The sequence below is a fragment of the Pelophylax lessonae genome (assembly GCF_965119305.1).
Source record: "Pelophylax lessonae genome assembly, chromosome: 3".
Classification (NCBI taxonomy): domain Eukaryota; kingdom Metazoa; phylum Chordata; class Amphibia; order Anura; family Ranidae; genus Pelophylax; species Pelophylax lessonae.
The window spans coordinates 26,323,102-26,344,319 of record NC_138770.1 but is presented as its reverse complement, the minus strand read 5'-3'; the positions used below and the strand labels follow the sequence as shown (position 1 = coordinate 26,344,319).

General features: G+C 44.7%; 3 protein-coding genes across 3 annotated transcripts in view; 2 read left to right on the top strand and 1 right to left on the bottom strand.

Annotated features, from left to right (window-relative positions):
- The window catches only part of LOC309550260 (uncharacterized protein), a gene marked incomplete at both ends in the record, with an annotated part of 1,652,360 nt that overhangs the window by 1,363,358 nt on the left and 267,784 nt on the right, over nucleotides 1-21,218 (top strand). The gene's annotated exons all lie outside the window — the stretch shown is intronic.
- LOC309549821 (uncharacterized protein) overlaps nucleotides 1-21,218 on the top strand; it is a gene marked incomplete at its 3' end in the record, with an annotated part of 279,510 nt that overhangs the window by 107,604 nt on the left and 150,688 nt on the right. The gene's annotated exons all lie outside the window — the stretch shown is intronic.
- Nucleotides 921-20,772, bottom strand: LOC309549826 (uncharacterized protein; the record flags this gene model as incomplete). The annotated part of the gene is made up of 3 exons (XM_082250328.1): nucleotides 921-940; nucleotides 3,182-4,207; nucleotides 20,742-20,772. The coding sequence occupies 3 exons, from the start codon at nucleotides 20,770-20,772 to the stop codon at nucleotides 921-923; spliced, it is 1,077 nt and encodes a 358-aa protein (XP_082106454.1).

Below are 21,218 nucleotides of genomic sequence, written 5' to 3'. Positions count from 1 at the left end.
TCAATGTTCCAGTCAGAGTTCCCCTTTAATATTCCAGTCAGAATTCCCCTTAATTATGTCGGTCAGAGCTCCCCTTAATTGTTCCGGTCAGAGTTCCCCTTTATTATTCCGGTCAGAGTTCCCCTTTATTATTCCGGTCAGAGTTCCCCTTCAATGTTCCAGTCAGAGTTCCCCTTTATTATTCCGGTCAGAGTTCCCCTTTAATATTCCAGTCAGAGTTCCTCTTTATTATTCCGGTCAGCGTTCCCCTTTATTATTCCGGTCAGAGTTCCCCTTCAATGTTCCAGTCAGAGTTCCCCTTTAATATTTGTATATTATATCTGTGTCCCCATGAGAGTTCTCCTTTACATCGTGTCCCCGTGCGGTGAGAGTGCCCCTTTAATGTGACTGTTCTGTAATCAGATAATATTCCGCCATTTCTCACTATGATCTCATATAAGAATAATCCGTTCCGTCCCGCCATGCATTATTCCACAGGACACCGGTCTTGTTTGTTTCATTTCAAATCCATTGTGGTGGTGTATAGAGCCAAAAAGATTAGAATTGTGCCGATGTCCCAATATTTATGGACCTGACTGTATATATATATATATATATATATACACACATGCATACACGTCCAATAATTAGTCACCAACTTTGAGCTAGGCTTGTATTGTCAGCTGAGTCAATACTGGATGTCCCAGGGCTAGATAATTTCACCCTTAGAACAATGAGGACAGTCTATTCCTTTGTTTCTTTCTTAATGAAGTTTCATCTTTAACCTTTGGGTTTCAAATCCTTATCACATCTTTTTATTTATTGATCTGGAAGGTGGGGACCGTTCAGTATTGTCAATTGTGACCGACTAGTTACATAAGACTGTAGCTTCATTTGCACTGTTAAGGGTTGGTCAATATAGTTGTATGGGGCCCGGCCTCTCAAGGTTTTTCTTCCTGCCCTTGAATGAATCGCGTCAGACAAAGGTCAGATTCACATTCAGCAAAGTTATATTTCATCAATTTTTATCATTTTATATAGATATAACCTGACAATATGCAGATGACGGACAGGTACGTGATTCTGCACAGAACGGCCGCCCCACAGCAGTACATGTATGTGGGATGGTCAAAGAAAAAAGTCTCCCTGATAAAGAGAGAGGCTATTACCTGGTGGATTACATGCGGAACTCCTGGACCCAGCTGAGGACATTTAGGACCTTAAGATTGAAGATGTGGTGGATGTCTCCTTTTGGTTTGGGAACTGTGGACAGAGAAGAACTCCTGGAACTCTTCTGGCCTTAGCTCAGTGAGATAGAGTTTGGAAGACTAATGTCATAGACAGGTTGCCAAAAAGTTTAGGGCTTTAGAAAGGGCCTCCAATGGCTGTCAATGTGGTGCCTTCTCCACTCTCCATCTCACTAATAAAACCCCAATGGATGACTCTCTATGAACTGATCACATTCCAATCACCGATCATCTAATCATTGGTAAAAAAGAAGACTCGGCACAGAATATTGTACAAAGAGTTTTTTATTGTACAAGATCAGAATAAGCGATTACCACACAGTAATGATATGAATAAAATAAAGCTTAAATCTTTTATAATAGAATTAACAAATGTGTCAAATGTATTAATAATCATACATTGGTTGGACCAATAAAAAGCCGGCTACTTCAATAAATCTAAAGGAGCAAAAAAATTAAGCAACCAATCATCAGGTATGCATTCTTGACCGTGATGCGATTGAGGACCCTATAATCAATGCAAGGTCTCAACCCCCCCCCTTCTAAGAAGGTTCACCAGTGAAAGATAAATCCTGATTGGCTGCTGTGGGTTAATGCATGTTACAGTGATCTTTTTCCATCCAGTAGGTTAGATCTATATACATATTTATAAGTAGAACACAAAAAGAATGTATTGTCAGAATTGTTTGTCTGCTGCCCCATGTATTGTCATGAATGCCCACTTGTTGCCCCCATGTATTACCAACAGGTGCGCACACCGTGGTGAAGAAGCACGATATTACGTGTGAAATGCGTCCACCTTTCTGTATCCCGTATTGACTGTCTGCAATAAATATCATCCCTATAACCTGTTGGAGTGCCACCATTTTCATTGGTTTTATGCCCCATATATTGTCAGGATTGCCCACTAATTATCCCATGTATTGTGCGGATTGCCCACCTGTTGCCCCATGTTTTGTCTTAATTTCCCACTTGTTGCCCCATGTATTGTCATGGTTTCCCGCCTGTTGCCTCATGTGAGGAGGGATCGGTAAAGGTAGACAGTTGAGTCATGATTTTACCACCCCCCTTAAGCTTAAATGGCAGCCGGATGGGGCGGTACACATGGCACTGCAATCTGCGGCTGCTGCAAACCTCGCACCCCCCGGTCACATTGGGCAATGCTATTCAACTGAATGGGGTTGTGCCGCAACAGCCCCGATGCATACGGTTGCGCCGTTCTGGCGTGGGCTTTACAGGGTTAACATAAGGGCTCCCAGCTGCCTGCCAACCCAACAGCGGGTCAGAGGGCGATGCGGGTGTAAACCAACCCCGAGTGGACTGTGGTGGTTTCACATTTGTTTATGGACTAAACAGTTCCACCCGTTACAATCCAGCGTCCATTTCCCGTAGTACCAGCAGGGGGTGCACTCTGATGTTTCATTATATTTCCTTTATTTTTAAACATTTCCCACACTCTGAACATGAAATAGGACGCTCACCCCCATATGAACTTTCTGGTTTCTAAGAAATAAATCTTTGTTTGGAAAACATTTCCCGCACTCGTAACAATAAAAAGGGCGCTCACCTGTGTGTAAGTAGGTGTTCCTTCTTACTTAAACATTTCCCGCACTCTGCACAAGATTAGAGACGCTCGCCTGTATGAACTTTCCGGTGTCTAACAAGTAAACATTTGAACGCAAAACATTTCCCGCACTCTGAACATAAATAGGGAAGCTCACCTGTGTGTATTCCCTAAAGGCTAAGAAGGTTTCCTTTATTATTAAAACATTTCCCGCACTCTGAACATGAATATGGAGGCTTAACTGTGTGTATTCTCTGCTGGTTAAGAAGGTTTCCTTTATGATTAAAACATTTCCCACACTCTGAAAATTAACAGGGAAGCTCACCCCTGTGTATTTTCTGATGGCTAAGAAGGTTTCCTTTATGATTAAAACCTTTCCCACATTCTGAACATGAATATGGAAGCTCCCCTGTGTGTATTCTCTGATGGATAAGAAGATTTCCTTTCTCATTAAAATGTTTCCCACACTCCGAACATGAATAGGGACGCTCACCTGTGTGTATTCTCTGATGGATAAGAAGGTTTCCTTTATCCTTAAAACATTTCCCGCACTCTGAACATGAATAGGGACGCTCACCTGTGTGTATTCTCTGATGGCAAAGAAGGTTTCCTTTATCATTAAAACATTTCCCGCACTCTGAACATGAATAGGGATGCTCACCTGTGTGTATTCTCTGATGGCTAAGAAGCTTTTCTTTACGATTAAAACATTTCCCGCACTCTGAACATGAATAAGGACGCTCACCTGTGTGTATTCTCTGATGGCAAAGAAGGTTTCCTTTATCATTAAAACATTTCCCGCACTCTGAACATGAATAGGGATGCTCACCTGTGTGTATTCTCTGGTGATGAAGAAGGTTACCTTTTTGGCTAAAACATTTCCCGCACTCTGAACATGAAAAAGGTCGTTCCCCTGTGTGAATTTTCTGGTGCCTAAGAAGGTTTCCTTTGTGCCTAAAACATTTCCCACACTCCGAACATGAATAGGGAACCTCCCCTGTGTGTATTTTCTGATGGCTAAGAAGGCTTCCTTTATGATTAAAACATTTCCCGCACTCTGAACATGAATAGGGACGCTCACCTGTGTGTATTTTCTGATGGCTAAGAAGGTTTCCTTTATCATTAAAACATTTCCCGCACTCTGAACATGAATAGGGAAGGTCACCTGTATGTATTCTCTGATGGCTAAGAAGGTTTGTTTTATTATTAAAACATTTACCGCACTCTGAACATGAATAGGGGCGCTCCCCTGTGTGTATTCTCTGGTGCTGAAGAAGGTATGCTTTATGACTAAAACATTTCCCGCACTCTGAACATGAATAGGGAAGGTCACCTGTGTGTTTTCTCTGATGTCTAAGAAGGCTTTTTTTGTGTTTAAAACATTTCCCGCACTCTGAACATGACAACGAATTCTCTCCTGTATGGTATAAAGAAGTTTCCCTGAGATGAGATGGTCTCCCGCACCCGTCGGCACTGTCAGATATTAGAGGACTATGTGAAGTATCAGGAGATTCCAATGATCTCCTCCAATGGTGAGGTCTGTCATGTATATTATGAGGAACGGGATTTACTTCTGGAGAAGATGCCATGTCATTATCTTCTGTAGTCACATCTTCCTCCGATGTCCTTCTATTCCCACCACAGAGTCCGTCTGTCAGAAGACAAGAAAAATTACCAAGAGTTTTCCACACTCATATACACCGCTCAACACTTTATAATCAGAGTATAGCATCAAGTCAGGGAAACTCCTGGGATATTCATCTGGTCAGTCAAGTAGCAGAGGGGGTTGTTACCAACAGGTGCTCTAGATGGGCAACAATGAGACGACCTCCAAAACAGGAATGGTTTTACAGGTGGAGGCCACTGACATTTTCCCCACTCATCTTTTCTGAGTGTTTTTTTTCTTTTTAAATCAGAAAAAGTTTTATTATAAAGAAAGAAAAGTCCATTCCATTCGGTACACAATATTTCCACTCTGTACAGTCATAGACACAGCGATCGTAACCTTCATATATAGTCACTCCTGCATGTTTCCATTCACCACCTCCACTGACTCCACCCACTCCCCCCAACATCTCACTGACTCCACCCACTCCCCCAACATCTCACTGACTCCACCCACTCCCCCAACATCTCACTGACTCCACCCACTCCCCCAACATCTCCTTGGCCTGCGCCTTATCCTGTTCTCTCCTGTTTATTCATTCCTAGGACTAACATATGTTTAAACATAGAAGTAAAAATAACACAAAAAACAGACAAGAAACAAACAAAGCAACTAAAACAACTCCCCATCCCCCCCCCCCCCCCCAACCTCAGTGCAATGCTCATGTACTACAATACTTATAGGAAAATGTAAAAGGAGAACCTCCCAGGAGAACCTCAACGCGGCAGTGTCTCCCCCACACAGACTCTCACCCAGGTCCATACCCCAACCTCCCCCACCCTCTCACCACTGCTTGTTGTCTGCTAGGCATAGACTTCATTTGTTACCTCCCTAAGTATCAGGGGACCTCAACTCACCCCTCTAAGGTGACCGTCACCTTCACTGGTGGCAGACCACAATCACCTCCGAGAAGAGTAGATGGCCTCTCAGTCCAACCCTGCCATATAACGCATCCTCTATTCAGGTATGTGGCTTTGTAAAATAGCAGCATTGTGTTCATTGGTGACTTCCAATATTCCACCGATGGCTCTTCGGTCTTCCTCCAATGCTGAAGAATAGCCTTGCCCGCATAGAACAGAGTAACCGACAATAAAATTCTTTGTGCTCCAAGAGGTGCCATTTCCTCCACCAAACCCAGCAAACACACTGCCAGCATCAAAGGTACCCTCAATGTGGTCCTAGAACTAATCTTTGAAGTGTTAATTCTTTTGGACCAAGGCCAGGGGTATCCAACCACATGCCCCACAACTTTTCAAATTTACCCGGACATCCACGTCTTTTAAAGATGTAGCACCCTCCTAGTCAGGTGTTAGAGATTGAGTATAGTTTTGGCTCTGTCTGCCTATCAGAGGAGCAGCAGGTAAATTCTATATTGCACTCTGCTTATCAGGGATCAGGATCTGTGAGTTAGGTCTGCTCGGTGTGCCCGGTGTGTGATTCATCTGGCCTAAGGGAGTGTCCCCAGCTGATCCAATGGGGAGGCACATTGGATGCTGGAGGAAACCTGGCCAATGACACACAGGCTTTTGATACAGCCCCAGGGATTGGCACAGATGGGTTGTCTCGGTGAATTGTGGGGCAGGGTATAAAAAGCCAAGGGAACATGAGGTAGAGGTCCTTTGGTGGGAAGAAAAGTCCCAGAAGGAGGGTGGTGGCTGCCTCCTCTTCTGTAGCAGTGGGTGATGGTCACAGGCAGTCGGCCTGGTAAGAGGCTTGGTGTGACGAGGCTGTGTGGGACTTCCTTTATATTCCGAAACCCCACCGCAACCAATCAAAGCCGGAGTTATAGAGAACCTTCCAATCTGTGAAGGCAAATTGGAACTTTGGGCGGGTCATCTATATAGACAGAGTGGAGGTCCACCACCCAGACAGATCTGGCCAGGCTTGGTCCATCCGTGTAAGAGACTCAGAGGGGAAAGTTGTGCGAATCCCACATCCTGACTACTATTGCTAAGGACACAGGATGCTGAGTTTAGTGAGGCTGGCTAGCCTGAGTTTGCTTACTTGCTTACAGAAGAAGAGGGGCTGGAGAGCCCGAATGTAAAGTGTACAGTGATGTTTCAAGTTTCACCTTTGTTGCTAGGGCCCAAGCCCTATTTCCAATACCCCTTTCCCTTCTATCCTTGCAAAAGGGATTGGGAAATCTACAATTACCACTGCTGAGTGATTCCACTAAAGAGGGCCAACCCTCCAACTTTAAAGAAGAAGAGACCCTTACTAAAGGAGGACTCTAGTGATACTATAACTGTGCTAAAAAGGAGATCCTTTGGGCCATCGGGCCAGGATCATGTACCACCTCAAGTTAAAAGGACAATCTGTGGAGTAGTTAGGTCATCGGGCTGAAGAGGAGAATTCTATGCAAAGAGACTCTTTTTACAAAGATGCCTTGTGAAGATACTATTGGGCCAATGGGCCAGTAATGGAACTTTGTTGGGTTGAATGGGTAGTGGCCTGAGGTCTCTTCGGTGCGGGGTGCCCTAGTGCCAGGGGCCCCTGAAGAGACTGTTAACACCCACAAGTCTGACAGGTTGCTCAGGCTCCAGCAAATACCTTGTCCTTAAGAAGACATGTAGCCTCGGTGCTAAAGGTGTGAGGGACACTGTGAGCATCAGTCGGATGGACTCCACATGTCTTCGAGAACTTGTGGGCATGGCTGAAATGGAAGAAGAGTCAGTGCCCGGGTGCTAAAGGGACTGTGTCTGTTTCAGTCACTCATTGTGGCTAGAAGGTAGATAGTTAGCTTGACAGGGTTTGGTTGTCACCTGTACAGGAGTGGAGCTGAATGCCTAGTCAAGCCTACCGGAAGTGATATCTGCCAGGATATGTAGCTAGGGATCTTGGGTGAGAAGGTCGCCTCTGAGGAGAGGGCATTCTCACTACATTAGGTAGAATGTTGTTAATATGCAAATGTTGGAAGTGCTAACCTTTAATTCTTCCTTTGCAGGATGTCTGGGTCTGGCAAGGCCCTCCATTTGTGAAAAGTGAATGTTATAGTTAGCTAGTTAGTCAGGTTGACATGTTACCCACTCAAGCAGAGTTTTGTTTCATGGGGGGTGCATTAAGTTGTTTTGTGAATATTTGTGTGGCATATCTATATTTTTCTACATAATTTATTATATGTACATTTGTTATTCCCCTTTTCCCCCTTTTCCAGGTTTGTGGGATACTCCCTTTATTTTTGTAGAAAGTTTTTGTAAGGGACAGCTGCCCCAGAGTCAGTGAGGACATGGCTCGTCTGGTGGGGGGTGGATGTAGCACCCTCCTAGTCAGGTGCTAGAGAGTGAGTATAGTTTTGCCTCTGTCTGCCTATCAGAGGAGCAGCAGGTAAATTCTATATTGCACTCTGCTTATCAGGGAGCAGGATCTGTGAGTTAGGTCTGCTCAGTGTGCCCAGTGTGTGATTCATCTGGTCTAAGGGAGTGTCCCCAGCTGATCCAATGGGGAGGCACACTGGATGCTGGAGGAAACCTGGCCAATGACACACAGGCTTTTGATACAGCCCCAAGGATTGGCACAGATAGGTTGTCTCTGTGAATTGTGGGGCAGGGTATAAAAAGCCAGGGGCACATGAGGTAGAGGTCTTTTGGCGGGAAGCAAAGTCCCAGAAGGAGGGTGGCGGCTGCCTCCTCTTCTGCAGCAGTGGGTGATGGTCACAGGCAGTTGGCCTGGTGAACAAGTGGAGAGGAGCTGAACCCAGAGGTCCAGGAGAGCTGACTGGAGGAGTTGGGGCACTGCGAGAATCTGGAAAAACAGTATCGTGAGTACAGAGGATCTTGCCCAGGGGTCTGCCCAGGAAGGGAACCATCTGGAGTTTATAGTCAGTGGACCGGTGTCAGCTAGTACAGAGAAAGGGGGTACTGGGTGATTACCTTGAAGAGAAACATCACTAGGAACACTTTTCTCAGCTTCATTCAAGTGGCAGGATGAAGTAGCAGCCTTGCAGCATTCTCAAACTAGAAGTCCTATGAATTGTGAATAGTTAGACAATTGGAGTATCCCACTCATCCCTTCTCCTATCCCAATATGAAATAAAACCACAAAAACTATTACCCCTAGACTGATCATTGACTGAGCCAAGAACATAAAGTGTTAAGATTTCTGCAAGTTCTGCAAGCAGTTGCTACGGGGAACCCAAGGGAATCCTTACAGTGTGAAAATTCAGCAGTCCCCTAGGGGGCAGTGCTACACCTTATATACCATTCTTCATTTATTCAAGAAGGCTGCCGGGCCAGGGGGAATCGGGGGCCCCTCCCTTGGCTCTTTCCAACCACAACCCCACATAGGCACGCGCTCATTCATCCGGCTCCTTGCTGGTGAGCGTCTTAGCATTTACTTTTGCCATCTCTTAGTAAATTGAGGCCTCTTTGTGGGATTGCCCCCTTCTCTTTCACTCTCTCATATTCTTTGCTTGCCTGACTTTCCTTTCTTCCTCTCTCATACCATCTTTGCCTCCCCTCTTTTTATCTCAATTCTCTTCATACCCCCCCCCCCCCCCCCACTACTTAGGGCAACACCATGCTAAACTGGATCTCCCAGATCTATTCTGCCCCTGTCGCCCAGGTTAGGGCGAACGGTATCTTATCGGATTACTTCACAATTACGAGTGGGACAAGATAGGGGTGCCCCCTGTCACCCTTACTCTTCGCATTATCACTAGAAACCTTTTTATGTAGAATACGCCTCCACCCGGATATCTCAGGCATGACTGTTGGGGTGACCCAGCAGAAAATATCAGCATATCCAGACGACATGTTATTTTCCCTCATAAATCCCATAATTTCTCTACCGAATCTTCTTCACGAAGTTGAGGCATATGTTTGAAGCTATGGGAGTAGGCTTATCAAACCCCCTCCTCCACCAACTGCAATTTAATTTTAGGCTAAAATGGACGAACTCAGCGTGGAAATACCTGGGCACTCTCATACCACCCAAATTTTCACCCATCTTCACGCTCAACTTTCTCCCCCTCCTAAACAAAAGTCCACATTCTATAAGATAAATTGAATTCTGGCCTCCATTCATGGTTTGGGAGATGCAACGTTATTAAAATGTGCATACTCCCTAAGTTCCAATACCTCTTTCAAGCACTTCCGATATTCATCTCTTCACATTACTTTAAACAAGATGACACCCTACTAGTGGATTTTATCTGGGCACATAAGCGACCTAGGCTATGTAGGAGACTTCTCTTGCTTCCTAAATGATTAGGTGGACTGGCAGTGCCGGACTTATGCAAGTACTATCAGGCTACACAATTGGGGAGACTCAGACTGGTGTCGTCATGGTGAAGCAAAGCTTTGGCCCAGACTAGAACAGGCCCAATGCGACATACCCCTCCATAGAGCTCCATCGTGCCACCATTCACTACCAGACTCCATAAGACGCCATCCCCTCATAGGTCACACGATAAGAACCTGCTCTAAATTATTCACACAACTTTCACTTTCCCCGACGCAATCGCCACTGACACCCATACTGGGGAATCCCCAGTTTACCCCGGGCTACCAAGATAAAACATTCAGGACATTGATGGAGTCAGGCTATTTCCAAGCCTCCCATTTTTCAACATCATCTCGTTGGCCTGCACTCAAAGACCTCATGGACTCCTTGGGACCCTACCGTCTAGATTTATGGAGGGCATTGCAACTCCATAATTTCTTAAACTCATTGCCACCTCCCAGTGAACGCAACACACAACTTACACCCTTCGATGAACATTGCTCTCAAGACAGAATACTAACACAGGTATTATCCACGACCTATGCATTACTGATCACACCCCAGGGGACTTACCAACCCCCATTCTTAGCTAAGAGGGAACGGGATTTAGACTGTAACTTTAATCCAGACCAACAAAATCACATCATTCTGTTTACATTTACATCATCCATCTGCATGTAAATACAAGAAACCAACTTCAAACTCCTAACAAGGTGGTACCGCACGCCGTCAAGGTTGAGCAGATTCTTCCCCACACTCACTGATCAGTGCTGGAGATGCCAGGAAGGGCCGGGGGACACTCCTACATGATTTTTGGTTGTGTCCTAAACTAGAGGAGTTCTGGAAGACAGTACGTGAAATGTCTCAGAGGTTTATAAACCAACCGCTCCCCAATGACCCTGCTCTCTTCCTTCTCCATGCCTCTAACATCCCGGCCCAGACCTATAAAAATTCTGTCATTTGTCACCTTCTAAATGCTGCTAAAATGTGCATCCCTCTTAAATGGAAAAACCCACAGGTCCTGACTGTTGGCATGTGGCTCAAAAAGGTCGAAGAAATAAATAGAATGGAAAACCTTGTTCTCTCGACACGTCCCCAACACGAACGATAAACCAAAACCTGGGGTCAATGGAATATATTTGTCCTCTCTGATGAAGGCTGCTCTTTAATTAAGGGAGGCAATACTAAAGAGACCTCATGTTGAGTTTGGGGGAGCTCTAAAATATTGGTGGAAAGTATTGCTGATGTAGGGCCATAGCTTTACCAATGCTAACCCTCCTAACCCCCCATCCCCCCCCTCCTTACCCCTTCCCCCCTCATCCCACCTACTTATCCTCTTCTGCCACTCTCTATGTTTCTTTTACTTCCCTCTCTCTTTCCACTACTTATTCACTTTACTCCTTCCTTCTTCTTCTATACGTTATGCCAAACTGGAACAGACAACTCCGGGAACTTTCTAGTCCTGCATAACTCCTCCCATTAGAGGAATTGTAGAACACCTCTTATTCTACCACCGATGTAGATCTCAACCTTATGACTGAATTGTCTTCAATGTTGTAATACACAGTCTCAGCATATGTTCTATAAGGAATGTTACTGTTTATTATGCCTGGAAGTTGTCTTTTATATAAATAAAAGAATTGAAAAAAAAAAAAAAAAAAAGAGATCTGACATGGATCAATGATACAACCTTACCCAACCAAACATCACTGAGTAATAATGCTATTGAAATGATAACAATTTTATTGTTTGGAACATGACGTTATATTGAGGATTGGAGATGGACCTTTCATATGGTGTACAGTATCTTCTCCTCATTTGTTTGGGATAGGACGTTAGACTCAGGCATGGGGCAGAAGACCCAAAACTCATAACCTAGGTGCCTATATCATGCACATTTTTTTTGCCAGCCGATTCCCAGAATCTCCATAAATCCAGTCTAGATACATAAATTGTGTCTGCAGCACAGAGAAGGAAGATTATCCGAGAGAAATACAGGAATACAGGACAGGGAACACAGCTCAGGAAAGTGACCAGGGGATTACAGGCTGATATCACCCAGTCCCCGCCCTACTCTGGACCAATCAGTGAGCAGTATGGGTGGAGGAATGTATTTAGTGTTAATGACCCACCTGTGCTGATCTCTGTAGGAGTGTTCTCCTCTATAAATGTCCCCGTTATTCCATCCTCCTCCATAGACTGCCGATCATCCCTCACATACCTCTCTTCTTCTTCTGCTTTAACTTCAAATTCTATATCGATTGGATCTCCACTCTAAATCAAGAAAATGAAAGAATATCATCTATAAAATATAAGATTTATTATTGTGACATAAAAATCCACACATTGTCTCCATGAGTCTGTGTTTTATAATCTCTGTCTCACCGACCTTGTAACAGTGAGGGATGGTGTGACCTTCCTGTGTGGAATCCCGGGAATACAGAGGACGGTGACATCTCTCTGGTGGGTTCCTGGTATTAGGTGGCTCCATCATATCCTTGTGTCCTTCTGAAAACTCCTCCATCACTCCATACTCCTCATCCTCCTCTTTATACTCTTCTTTAACATCAATATTATCATCCCCGAGGTTTTCACTCTGAATATATAATAAAACATTTCTTGTAACAAATATACCGTATATAAATCAGAACTACCAATCATTGTCAATCATCTACCTGATGATGGTGGGGGATGGTGTGACCTTCCTGTGTGGAATCCCGGGAATACAGAGGACGGGGACATCTCTCTGGTGGGTTCCCATTACTGGATCCATCTGCAGGAAACACACACACTGACTGAATACATTGTTTCTATGTGTTTATCCGATGATGGGAGATCTAGGTGGATCCTCCGTACTGCTCTCTCCTTTACAATAAAGTCTCCTCTTACCCAGTGATTTGAGGAGTGGCTGATTCTCCATCATGACGTCATTGTAGAAGTGGATCTACAGATCCTCAAACATAAATCCATATACCCAAACAGTTTTTGTATTTAGTGGCCATCACTCACCTATGCTGATGTCTGGAGAAGATTCCTCCTCTTTAACTTTGTCCATCATCCCAACCTCTTCCCTGAACTGCTGATCCCCCCTCACATACGTCTCTTCTTCCTCTTTAACCTCATCTTTTATATCTATCAGATTTTCATTCTAAAACAAACAACATAGCAGGGAATGGTTGCTTTAAAATGTGAGCACAAATAACCTTATACCGAAAAGTGGAATATATCTTCATACAGTCAGATCACTTTTACGATCTTGACATCCATCTTCACCTACCTGATGATGGTGAGGGATGGTGTGACCTTCCTGTGTGGAATCCCGGGAATACAGAGGACAGGGACATCTATCTGGTGGGTTCCCATTACTGGATCCATCTGTAGGAAACACACACACTGACTGAATACATTGTTTCTATGTGTTTATCAGATGATGGGGGATCTAGGTGGAGCCTCCGTACTGCTCTCTCCTTTACAATAAAGTCTCCTCTTACCCGGTGATGTGAGGGACGGCTGATTCTCCATCATGACGTCCTTGTAGAGATCCTTGTGTCCTTCTAAGAATCTTCTGAGAATCCTCCTCACCTCTCCGGTCAGGTCTGTGTTTTACTAATAGAGATAAGAGTGATATCATGTGACCTCCCAGAATCCTCCTCACCTCTCTGGTCAGGTCTGTGCTTTATTAATAGAGATAAGAGCGATATCATGAGAGTAGCGAGAGAAAGCAAGGTGGCAGCGTTGGGTCTGGGTGAAGAGTGGGGGACAGAAGCGTGAAATATGGGGTGTGAGGAGTGGAGATCTGCAATGTTGAATAAGGGAATGAGGACTTATCCCCAAATCCATCAGCCCTTGTTTCATTTCAATGTCAGTTACTATGCACGTCCGGGAGGGGTTTGACCCCACCTTTCTGGTCCAGTTGACCATGTTCATTCTCAACCAATTTAACCTTTTTGACGAAACAATGTTTATGATGTTGTTGTCAGATTGCATCTCATTTTTTCCTGATGTGCCTTAACTCTGTTTATACTGCAACCTCTTCTTAAATAAAGAAAAAAAAAAAAAGAATGAGGGAATGAGGAGTGGGGGACAACAGTGTCTGTGAGGGTTGTGGAATATAGGTGAGCAGTGTGGGAAGGGGGGTGAGGAGAGGGGAACAACAGTGTTGGATGAGGAACGAGAAGTAGGGAAGAGGGGTGATAGATGGGGGTAAGGAATGGTGGATGGCGGTGTTAGATAGGGGGTGAGGTGCGGGGGGACAGCGGTGTTAGATGAGAGGTGAGGAGTGGGGACAGCGGTGTTAGATGAGAGGTAAGGAATGGGGGACAGCGGTGTTAGATGGGGGGGTGAGAAGTGGGGACTGTGGTGTTAGATGGGGGGTGAGGAGCGGGGGACAGCGGTGTTAGATGGGGGGTGAGGAGTGGTTGACAGTGGTGGTAGATGGGGGTGAGGAGTGAGGGACAGCAGAGATAGATGGGGGGTGAGGAGCGGGAGACAGCGGTGATAGATAGGGAGAGAGGAATGGTGGACAGTGGTAGTAGATGGGGGGAGTGAGGGAACAACAGTGTTAGATGGGGTGAGGAATGGGGGACAGAGGTATTAGATGGGGTGAGGAATGGGGAACAGTGGTGTTAGATGGGGGTTGAGGAGCGGGGGACAGCGGTGTTAGATGGGGGGTGAGGAGTGGGGGACAGCGGTGTTAGATGGGGGTTGAGGAGCGGGGGACAGCGGTGTTAGATGGGGGGTGAGGAATGGGGGACAGTGGTGTTAGATGGGGGGTGAGGCGTGTGGGCCCAGTTGGTGTTGGGGCAGAGGATGGGATTAATGTTAGTAGTGACGAGGGAGGAAAGCTGCTGAATATTTCCAGAGGTGAGTGTCAGGGTCACCCCGAGCTCTGCCTCTTCCCCAGATAGATTATGAGTACCTCGGCTCTGCCTGGTGAGGGCGCTACAGGAGAGCTGGAGGAAGTTTTGCTGCTCATCCTACTTATGTGATTTCACCGGGGGACTGCAATCTGATTCTCAGTGTTATGCGTTCCACTCTTTCTGTTCCTCCGGCATAAAAAGGAAGGAGAAATTTTTCTTTATGTAATTAAAGATTATATATAGAAAATAATATCTTATTACCACTGCCACATCCAGCTATGTCTCCTCTCTTCTTCCTCCCAACTGGCCTCTGAAATTCCTATTTATATCTGACATCGCTTCCTCTGTGGACCTACATCACTTCCTGTCAGTATCTTACATCACTTCCTGTCTGTGCGTTCCATCTGAGAGAAGTCAGGTCACCACCTTGTGGACCATATTGGGATTTTTGTACTTAGCGTTCTTACGGTGATTGCATTTGTTCCTCGCAGCAAAACAGTTAAGGTACTCTCGGAGATGTTTTGGTTATTTGCTCTAACAGGTAACTTTTAGGACTGGCCTTCAGGGTGTTCTCCCTTCATCTTCCTCCGAACAGTATCAGCGTTTCTTGCTAGAAAACTACTTAGAACCCCAAACATTATAAATTTTTTTTATTTTAGCAGAGGCCAAAGAGAACAAAATGGCGGTCATTGTAATTTTTTATGTCACACAGTATTTGCGAAGCGGTTTTGCAAATGCAATTTTTTGGGGGAAAATACACTTTAACCATTCCACCAAATGGACGTACCCATATGTTTTTGGGGTTCAGTGGTAATAGTGGGGTGGTGGGTGCACCTAAGGGCATCATCCCGGTATCATTTTGTTCAGCCGGCGATTCTGTACAACGCAGAAGTGATCTGAGTGGATAATTAGCCACTCGATCACTTCTGCGGGTGATGGAAGGAGGTTCCACCCCCTTCCCACCGCCTCTCCCGGGCTCTTCGGTCCCATCGTGGAGGTCGGGAGCGATGTGGCCAGTGGTGATGGCTGCCCTGTACACAGAGATAGGAACTGACATCATTCCCCTCGCTCTGTAACCCTGGAGACCAGGAGCGGCGAGTATTCCCCACTTCCGGTTCTGCCCCTTTGTTTACCTGGACATCTAATCTCGGCCTGATCGGCTGCAGGGGGGACCAGAGGAGAGATTTGGAGCTCTAATAGACCCCCGATCTCCCCATTAAGAGGACCTGTCATGCACTATTCCTATTACAAGGGATGTTTACATTCCTTTTAATAGGAATAACCGTGATAAAAAAAATTTAAAAGGAAAGTGTGAAAAAAAGGAAATAAATAGAAAAAATGTAATAAAATAAACAATAAAAGAAAAAAATTGAAAGCGCCCCCGTCCCCGTGTACTTGCACGCAGCAGTGAACGCTTATGTACATCGCGTCCATTTATGTAAACGGCGTTCAAACCTCACATGTGAGGTATCACCACGAACGTTAGAGCTAGAGTAATAATTCTAGCTCAAGACCTCCTCTGTAACTTTAAACTAGTAACCGTAAGAATGTTTAAAGTGTCACCTATGGAGATTTTTAAGTACAGAAGTTTGGCGCCATTTCACGAGTGTGCGCAATTTGAAAGTGTGACATGTTAGGTATCTATTTCCTCAGCGTAACATCATCTTTTACATTGTAATAAAAAATTTGGCTAACTTCAGTGTTTCTTTTTTTTTTAATTGTTGAAACAGTGCCAGAAGAGACCAGGTACGGAAGCGGTTAAAATTACGCAAACTACGATACTTAAAAATCTCCATAGGCATCATTGCCCCCCCTCCCCCTCCCCCTCCCCCTCCCCCTCCCCTTGTATCCTTGTACCCTTTCCTAATGTGTTGTATGCTCACCTTTTCTGACATTACTTTGAGGCAAGCTGCTCTCCACTGTTTGCGAACCTGTTGGGACTGCGCTACATGTTGGCTGTTTTTTTCTGGTAGATCTCTACATGTTCTTATATGTTATGAACGGACCTGCTGTCTATTTACCCTGTTTTGAGTGACTCGGGTTTGTTGACATTTTACATTCACCTTTCTCACCCATACTGTTTTGTGTATTGACTCTGTATGCTACAACACATCTGTATCTGCATAATGATGTATCGCTTGTACTCATGTTTTCTCTTTTACGTTTCATAATAAAAAAGAATTTGAAAAAAAAAAAATCTCCATAGGCGACGCTTAAAAAGCCTTCACAGGTTACCTGTTTAGAGGTACAGAGGAGTTCTAGTGCTAGTATTATTGCTTTCGCTCCAACGTTCTCTGTGATACCTCACATGTGGGGTGCGATTACCGTTGCATGACTTACGTATGCGTTCGCTCCTGTGCACAAGCACCGCGCAGGGATGGGGTCTCTTCAAATTTTTTTTTTCTATATTACTTTTTATTTTTACACTGTCCCTTTAATTTTTTTTATCACTTCTACTCCTATTACAAATAATGTAAACATCCCTTGTAATAGAAATAAGGATGACAGGTCCTCTTTATGGAGACATCTGGGGTCAAAAAGACCCCAAATCTCTTCCTTAACTTTAAAAGCAAAAGATAAAAAAAAAGATTTACTTCCAGCCTTGACCAGAACTCATGTTATGACGTTGCTCCGGTCCTCCAAGGTCATAGAGGCGATCAAAGAGTATCCACTCTTTGATCGTCTATGAGAGCAGCCAGCCGGACCATCGGATTGTTTTCCAGGCAAAAACGGTAAGCCCAAAAACACCGGCAAGCACCAGAAGGGGGAGTAACATCCCTTCCCGCTGCTTCGGAAAGCTCATGAACCGCTCGGAATGGTTTCATGAGAAAGCCAGCCGCCAGCTGGAAAAACCAATACAATGATAGCTTCAGCCATAACCCTGGTAAACCACAATGTATACAATGAGAACACCAACAATGGGGTCCACTGACACAAATGATGGGGAACAATTCCTCCCACTAACACCAATGATGGGGCACAATTCATCCCACTAACACCAATGATAGGGCACAATTCCTCCCACTAACACCAATGATGGGGCACAATTCCTCCCACTAACACCAATGATGAGGCACAATTCATCCCACTAACACCAATGATGGGGCACAATTCCTCCCACTAACACCAATGATGGGGCATGATTCCTCTCAATGAAACCAAAGATGGGGCATTGTTTTTTTCCCACTGATAGGACCCTTTCTGCTCCCAATGGCCACAGTCTAGCCCCTCCCTAAAATCTGAAGGACAGTAAACTGGCTCTTTTGTTTAGAAAGTTTGGCGACCACCCCCCCCCCCCCCGGTCTAGAAAACCGCTACTACTAGCTCCAGACTTCTCATGCAGAAGCAAAAAATTGGGTGACCCTTGGACTGAAGAGTCCGAGCCTGGGAAAAGAGAGTTTGAAATTTCTCTTGGGGAACAAAAACTCTGGCCTGAGCTCTGTTTAGGATGAGACCCAGATATTCCAAGCCATGAGTTGGTTCCAGTGCTGAGATCTGAAGGTTCGGGATCCAGTTGAACCTTTGCAATGGCAGGACAGTTCTAGTTATGCTGTCAGCCAGAACATGAGTGAATGGAGGTCTTCCAGACTTCCCACAATGGGAATGCCCTGGGTGAACAGCAAGGCTAGGCCAGGCAGGCAGGCAGGGCCAGTGCCTGGGTGAACACTCAAAGTGCCTATTCCCTACTTCTGAGTAGGATTCCTGAGCCTCAAGTTCAGGGACAACCTGATTTTCTTGTACAAAAGTTTTTATTAAAGGAAAAGCATAAACATACATCAGAGCAAGGTATGTACATACAATGGGAAAAATGGAACATATAAAACAGATAGCAGCAAAACAAAATGCAAACATAGGGCGTGAGGTAACATTCAATGCTGTAAACTAGATAGAATTTGTCAGCAAAAATTAGTAAAGCGAATAGTGCAAACAACAACAGGTGGAGCAATCCGAGTTCCATCAATCAGATATAGTCATGGTCGTAGAGTACCAAGCAAAAAGAAGGAGTAACACAGAATAGATAAAGGGAAAAGAAAGGAAAGAAGAAATGAAAAAGGAAGACAAACAAAGAGGGAGAAGACAATAGAAAGAGACAAAGAGAAGAGTGGGGAGGGGAGAGCAGGTCCTGCGGGGCGAGCACTCGGGGGGCATTAAATGGAGAGGAGAGTGGTCTGAAATCTAGAAGGGGCAACATTCAAAATCCAGGGATCCCACACCTTAAGAAATTTGTCATGAGAATCAGAGGCTATAGCGGTCAGTTTTTCATTGATTAGGATATCATTCATACAATTTTTGACCACCTCAAAACGAAGCAACGGGGTCTTCCAGGAGCGGGCTATTGTCAATTTCGTAGCAGTAAACAAATGCTGGGCCAACTGGCGTTGCCTACGGGATAGGTCTGGTATAGGTTTGCATAAAAGCGCCTTTCAAAGTGACCTGAAAAATATTATGGAGCAAAGCACTGAAGGACAGTAAACTGGCTCTTTGTTTAGAAAGTTTGGAGACCCCTTGATCTAGAAGAACTCTACAATGAGCTCCAGAACTCTAATGCAAAGGCAAAAAATTGGGTGACCCTTGGACCGAAGAGTCCGAGCCTGGGAACAGAGAGTTTAAAGTTTCTCTTGGGGAAGAAAAACTCTGGCTTGAGCCGTGTTTAGGATGAGACTCAGATATTCCAAGTGATGAGTTGGTTCCAGTACTGAGATCTGAAGGTTCAGGACCAGTTAAACCTTCGCAATGCCAGGACAGTTCTAGCTATGCTGTCAGCCAGAATCTAAGCTAATGGAGGTGTTCCAGATGTCCCACAATGGGGATGCCCTGGGAGCACAGCAAGGCTAGCCCCGGGGGCCAGTGCCTTGGTGAACACTCAAAGTGCAAAAGAGAAGATGAAGCAGAAAAGATGAAGCAGAGAAGCTGAAGACTCACAGCAAAGTGGAAGAATTGCTTGTGGGCCAGAAAAAAAAAAGGAACATTCAAGTATCCATCCTTGATGTCCAAAGTGTTTAGAAAGTCTCATTGATTATACAGGTATTGGCAGGAAGTGTTAGATAAGCGAAATTCTGTATATGATATTGTGCTGACTTTGGATCCAGTTCTATTTCTTCTGGGGTGCGTAGATTCTCCACAATTAGTCATGACCAGGTAGTGGCTATTATGAGATCACTTTTTTTACAGTGAGGGTATAAAGTATTTGATCCCCTGCTGATTTTGTACATTTGCCCACTGACAAAAAAATGATCAGTCTATATTTTAATAGTCGGTTTATTTTACCAGTGAGAGACAGAAAAACAACAAAAATGTCCAGAAAAACCCATTTCAAAAAGTTATAAATTGATTTGCATTTTAATGAGTGAAAACATGACTTGGTACTTGGTGGCAAAAGCCTTGTTTGCACACATCTCAGGAGGGATTTTGTCCCACTCGCCTTTGCAGATTCTATCCAAGTCATTAAGGTTCCAAGGCTGATGTTTGATAACTCAAACCTTCAGCTCCCTCCATATATTTTCTATGGGATTAAGATCTGGATACTGTGCTTCTTGAGCCACTCCTTTGTTGCCTTGGCCGTGTGTTTTGGGTCATTGTCATGCTAGAAATCCCATCATCCATGACCCATTTTCTATGCCCTGGCTGAGGGAAGGAGGTTCTCATTCAAGATTTGACGGTACATGGCCCCGTCCATTGTCCCTTTTGAGGCGATGAAGTGTCCTGTCCACTTTGCAGAAAAACACCCCCAAAGCATAATATTTTCACCCCCATGTATGACGGTGGGGATGGTGTTCTTGGGGTCATAGGCAGCATTACTCCTCCTCCAAACATGGTGAGTTGAGTTGATGCCAAAGAGTTTGATTTTGGTCTCATCTGACCACAACACTTTCCCCCAGTTCTCCTCTGAATCATTCAGATGTTCATTAGCAAACTTCAGATGGGCTGTACATGTGCTTTCCTGATCAGGGGGACGCTGCAGGATTTCAGTCTTTCACCACTTAGTGTTTTACCAATTGTTTTCTTGGTGACTATGGTCCCAGCTGCCTTGAGATCATTGACAAGATTCTCCTGTGTAGTTCTAGGCTGATTCCTCACCGTTCTCATGATCATTGAAACTTCACGAGGTGAGATCTTGCATGGAGCCCCAGACCGAGGGAGACTGACAGTTATTTTGTGTTTCTTATATTTGTGAATAATCGCACCAACTGTTGTCATCCTCTCACCAAGCTGCTTGGCGATGCTCTTGCAGTCCATCCCAGCCTTGTGTAGGTCTAGAATCTTGTTCCTGACATCCTTGGACAGCTCTTTGGTTTTGGCCATGGTGGAGAGATTGGACTCTGATTGCTTCTGTGGACAGGTGTCTTTTATACGGGTAACAAGCTGAGATTAGGAGCACTCTAAGAGAGTGCTCCTAATCTCAGCTTGTTACTTGTATAGAAGACACCTGGCAGACAGAAATGTTGATTGATAGGGGATCAAATATTTATTTCACACATTAAAATGCAAATCAATTCAGAAATTTTTTGAAATGTGTTTTTCTGGATATTTTTGTTGTTTTTCGGTCTCTCGCTGTTAAAATACACCGACCTTTAAAATTATAGACTGATTATTTCTTTGTTAGTGGGCAAACGTACAAAATCAGCAGGGGATCAAATACTTTTTTCCCTCATTATAGCCAGTAAGCTGATTGCCTCACGTTA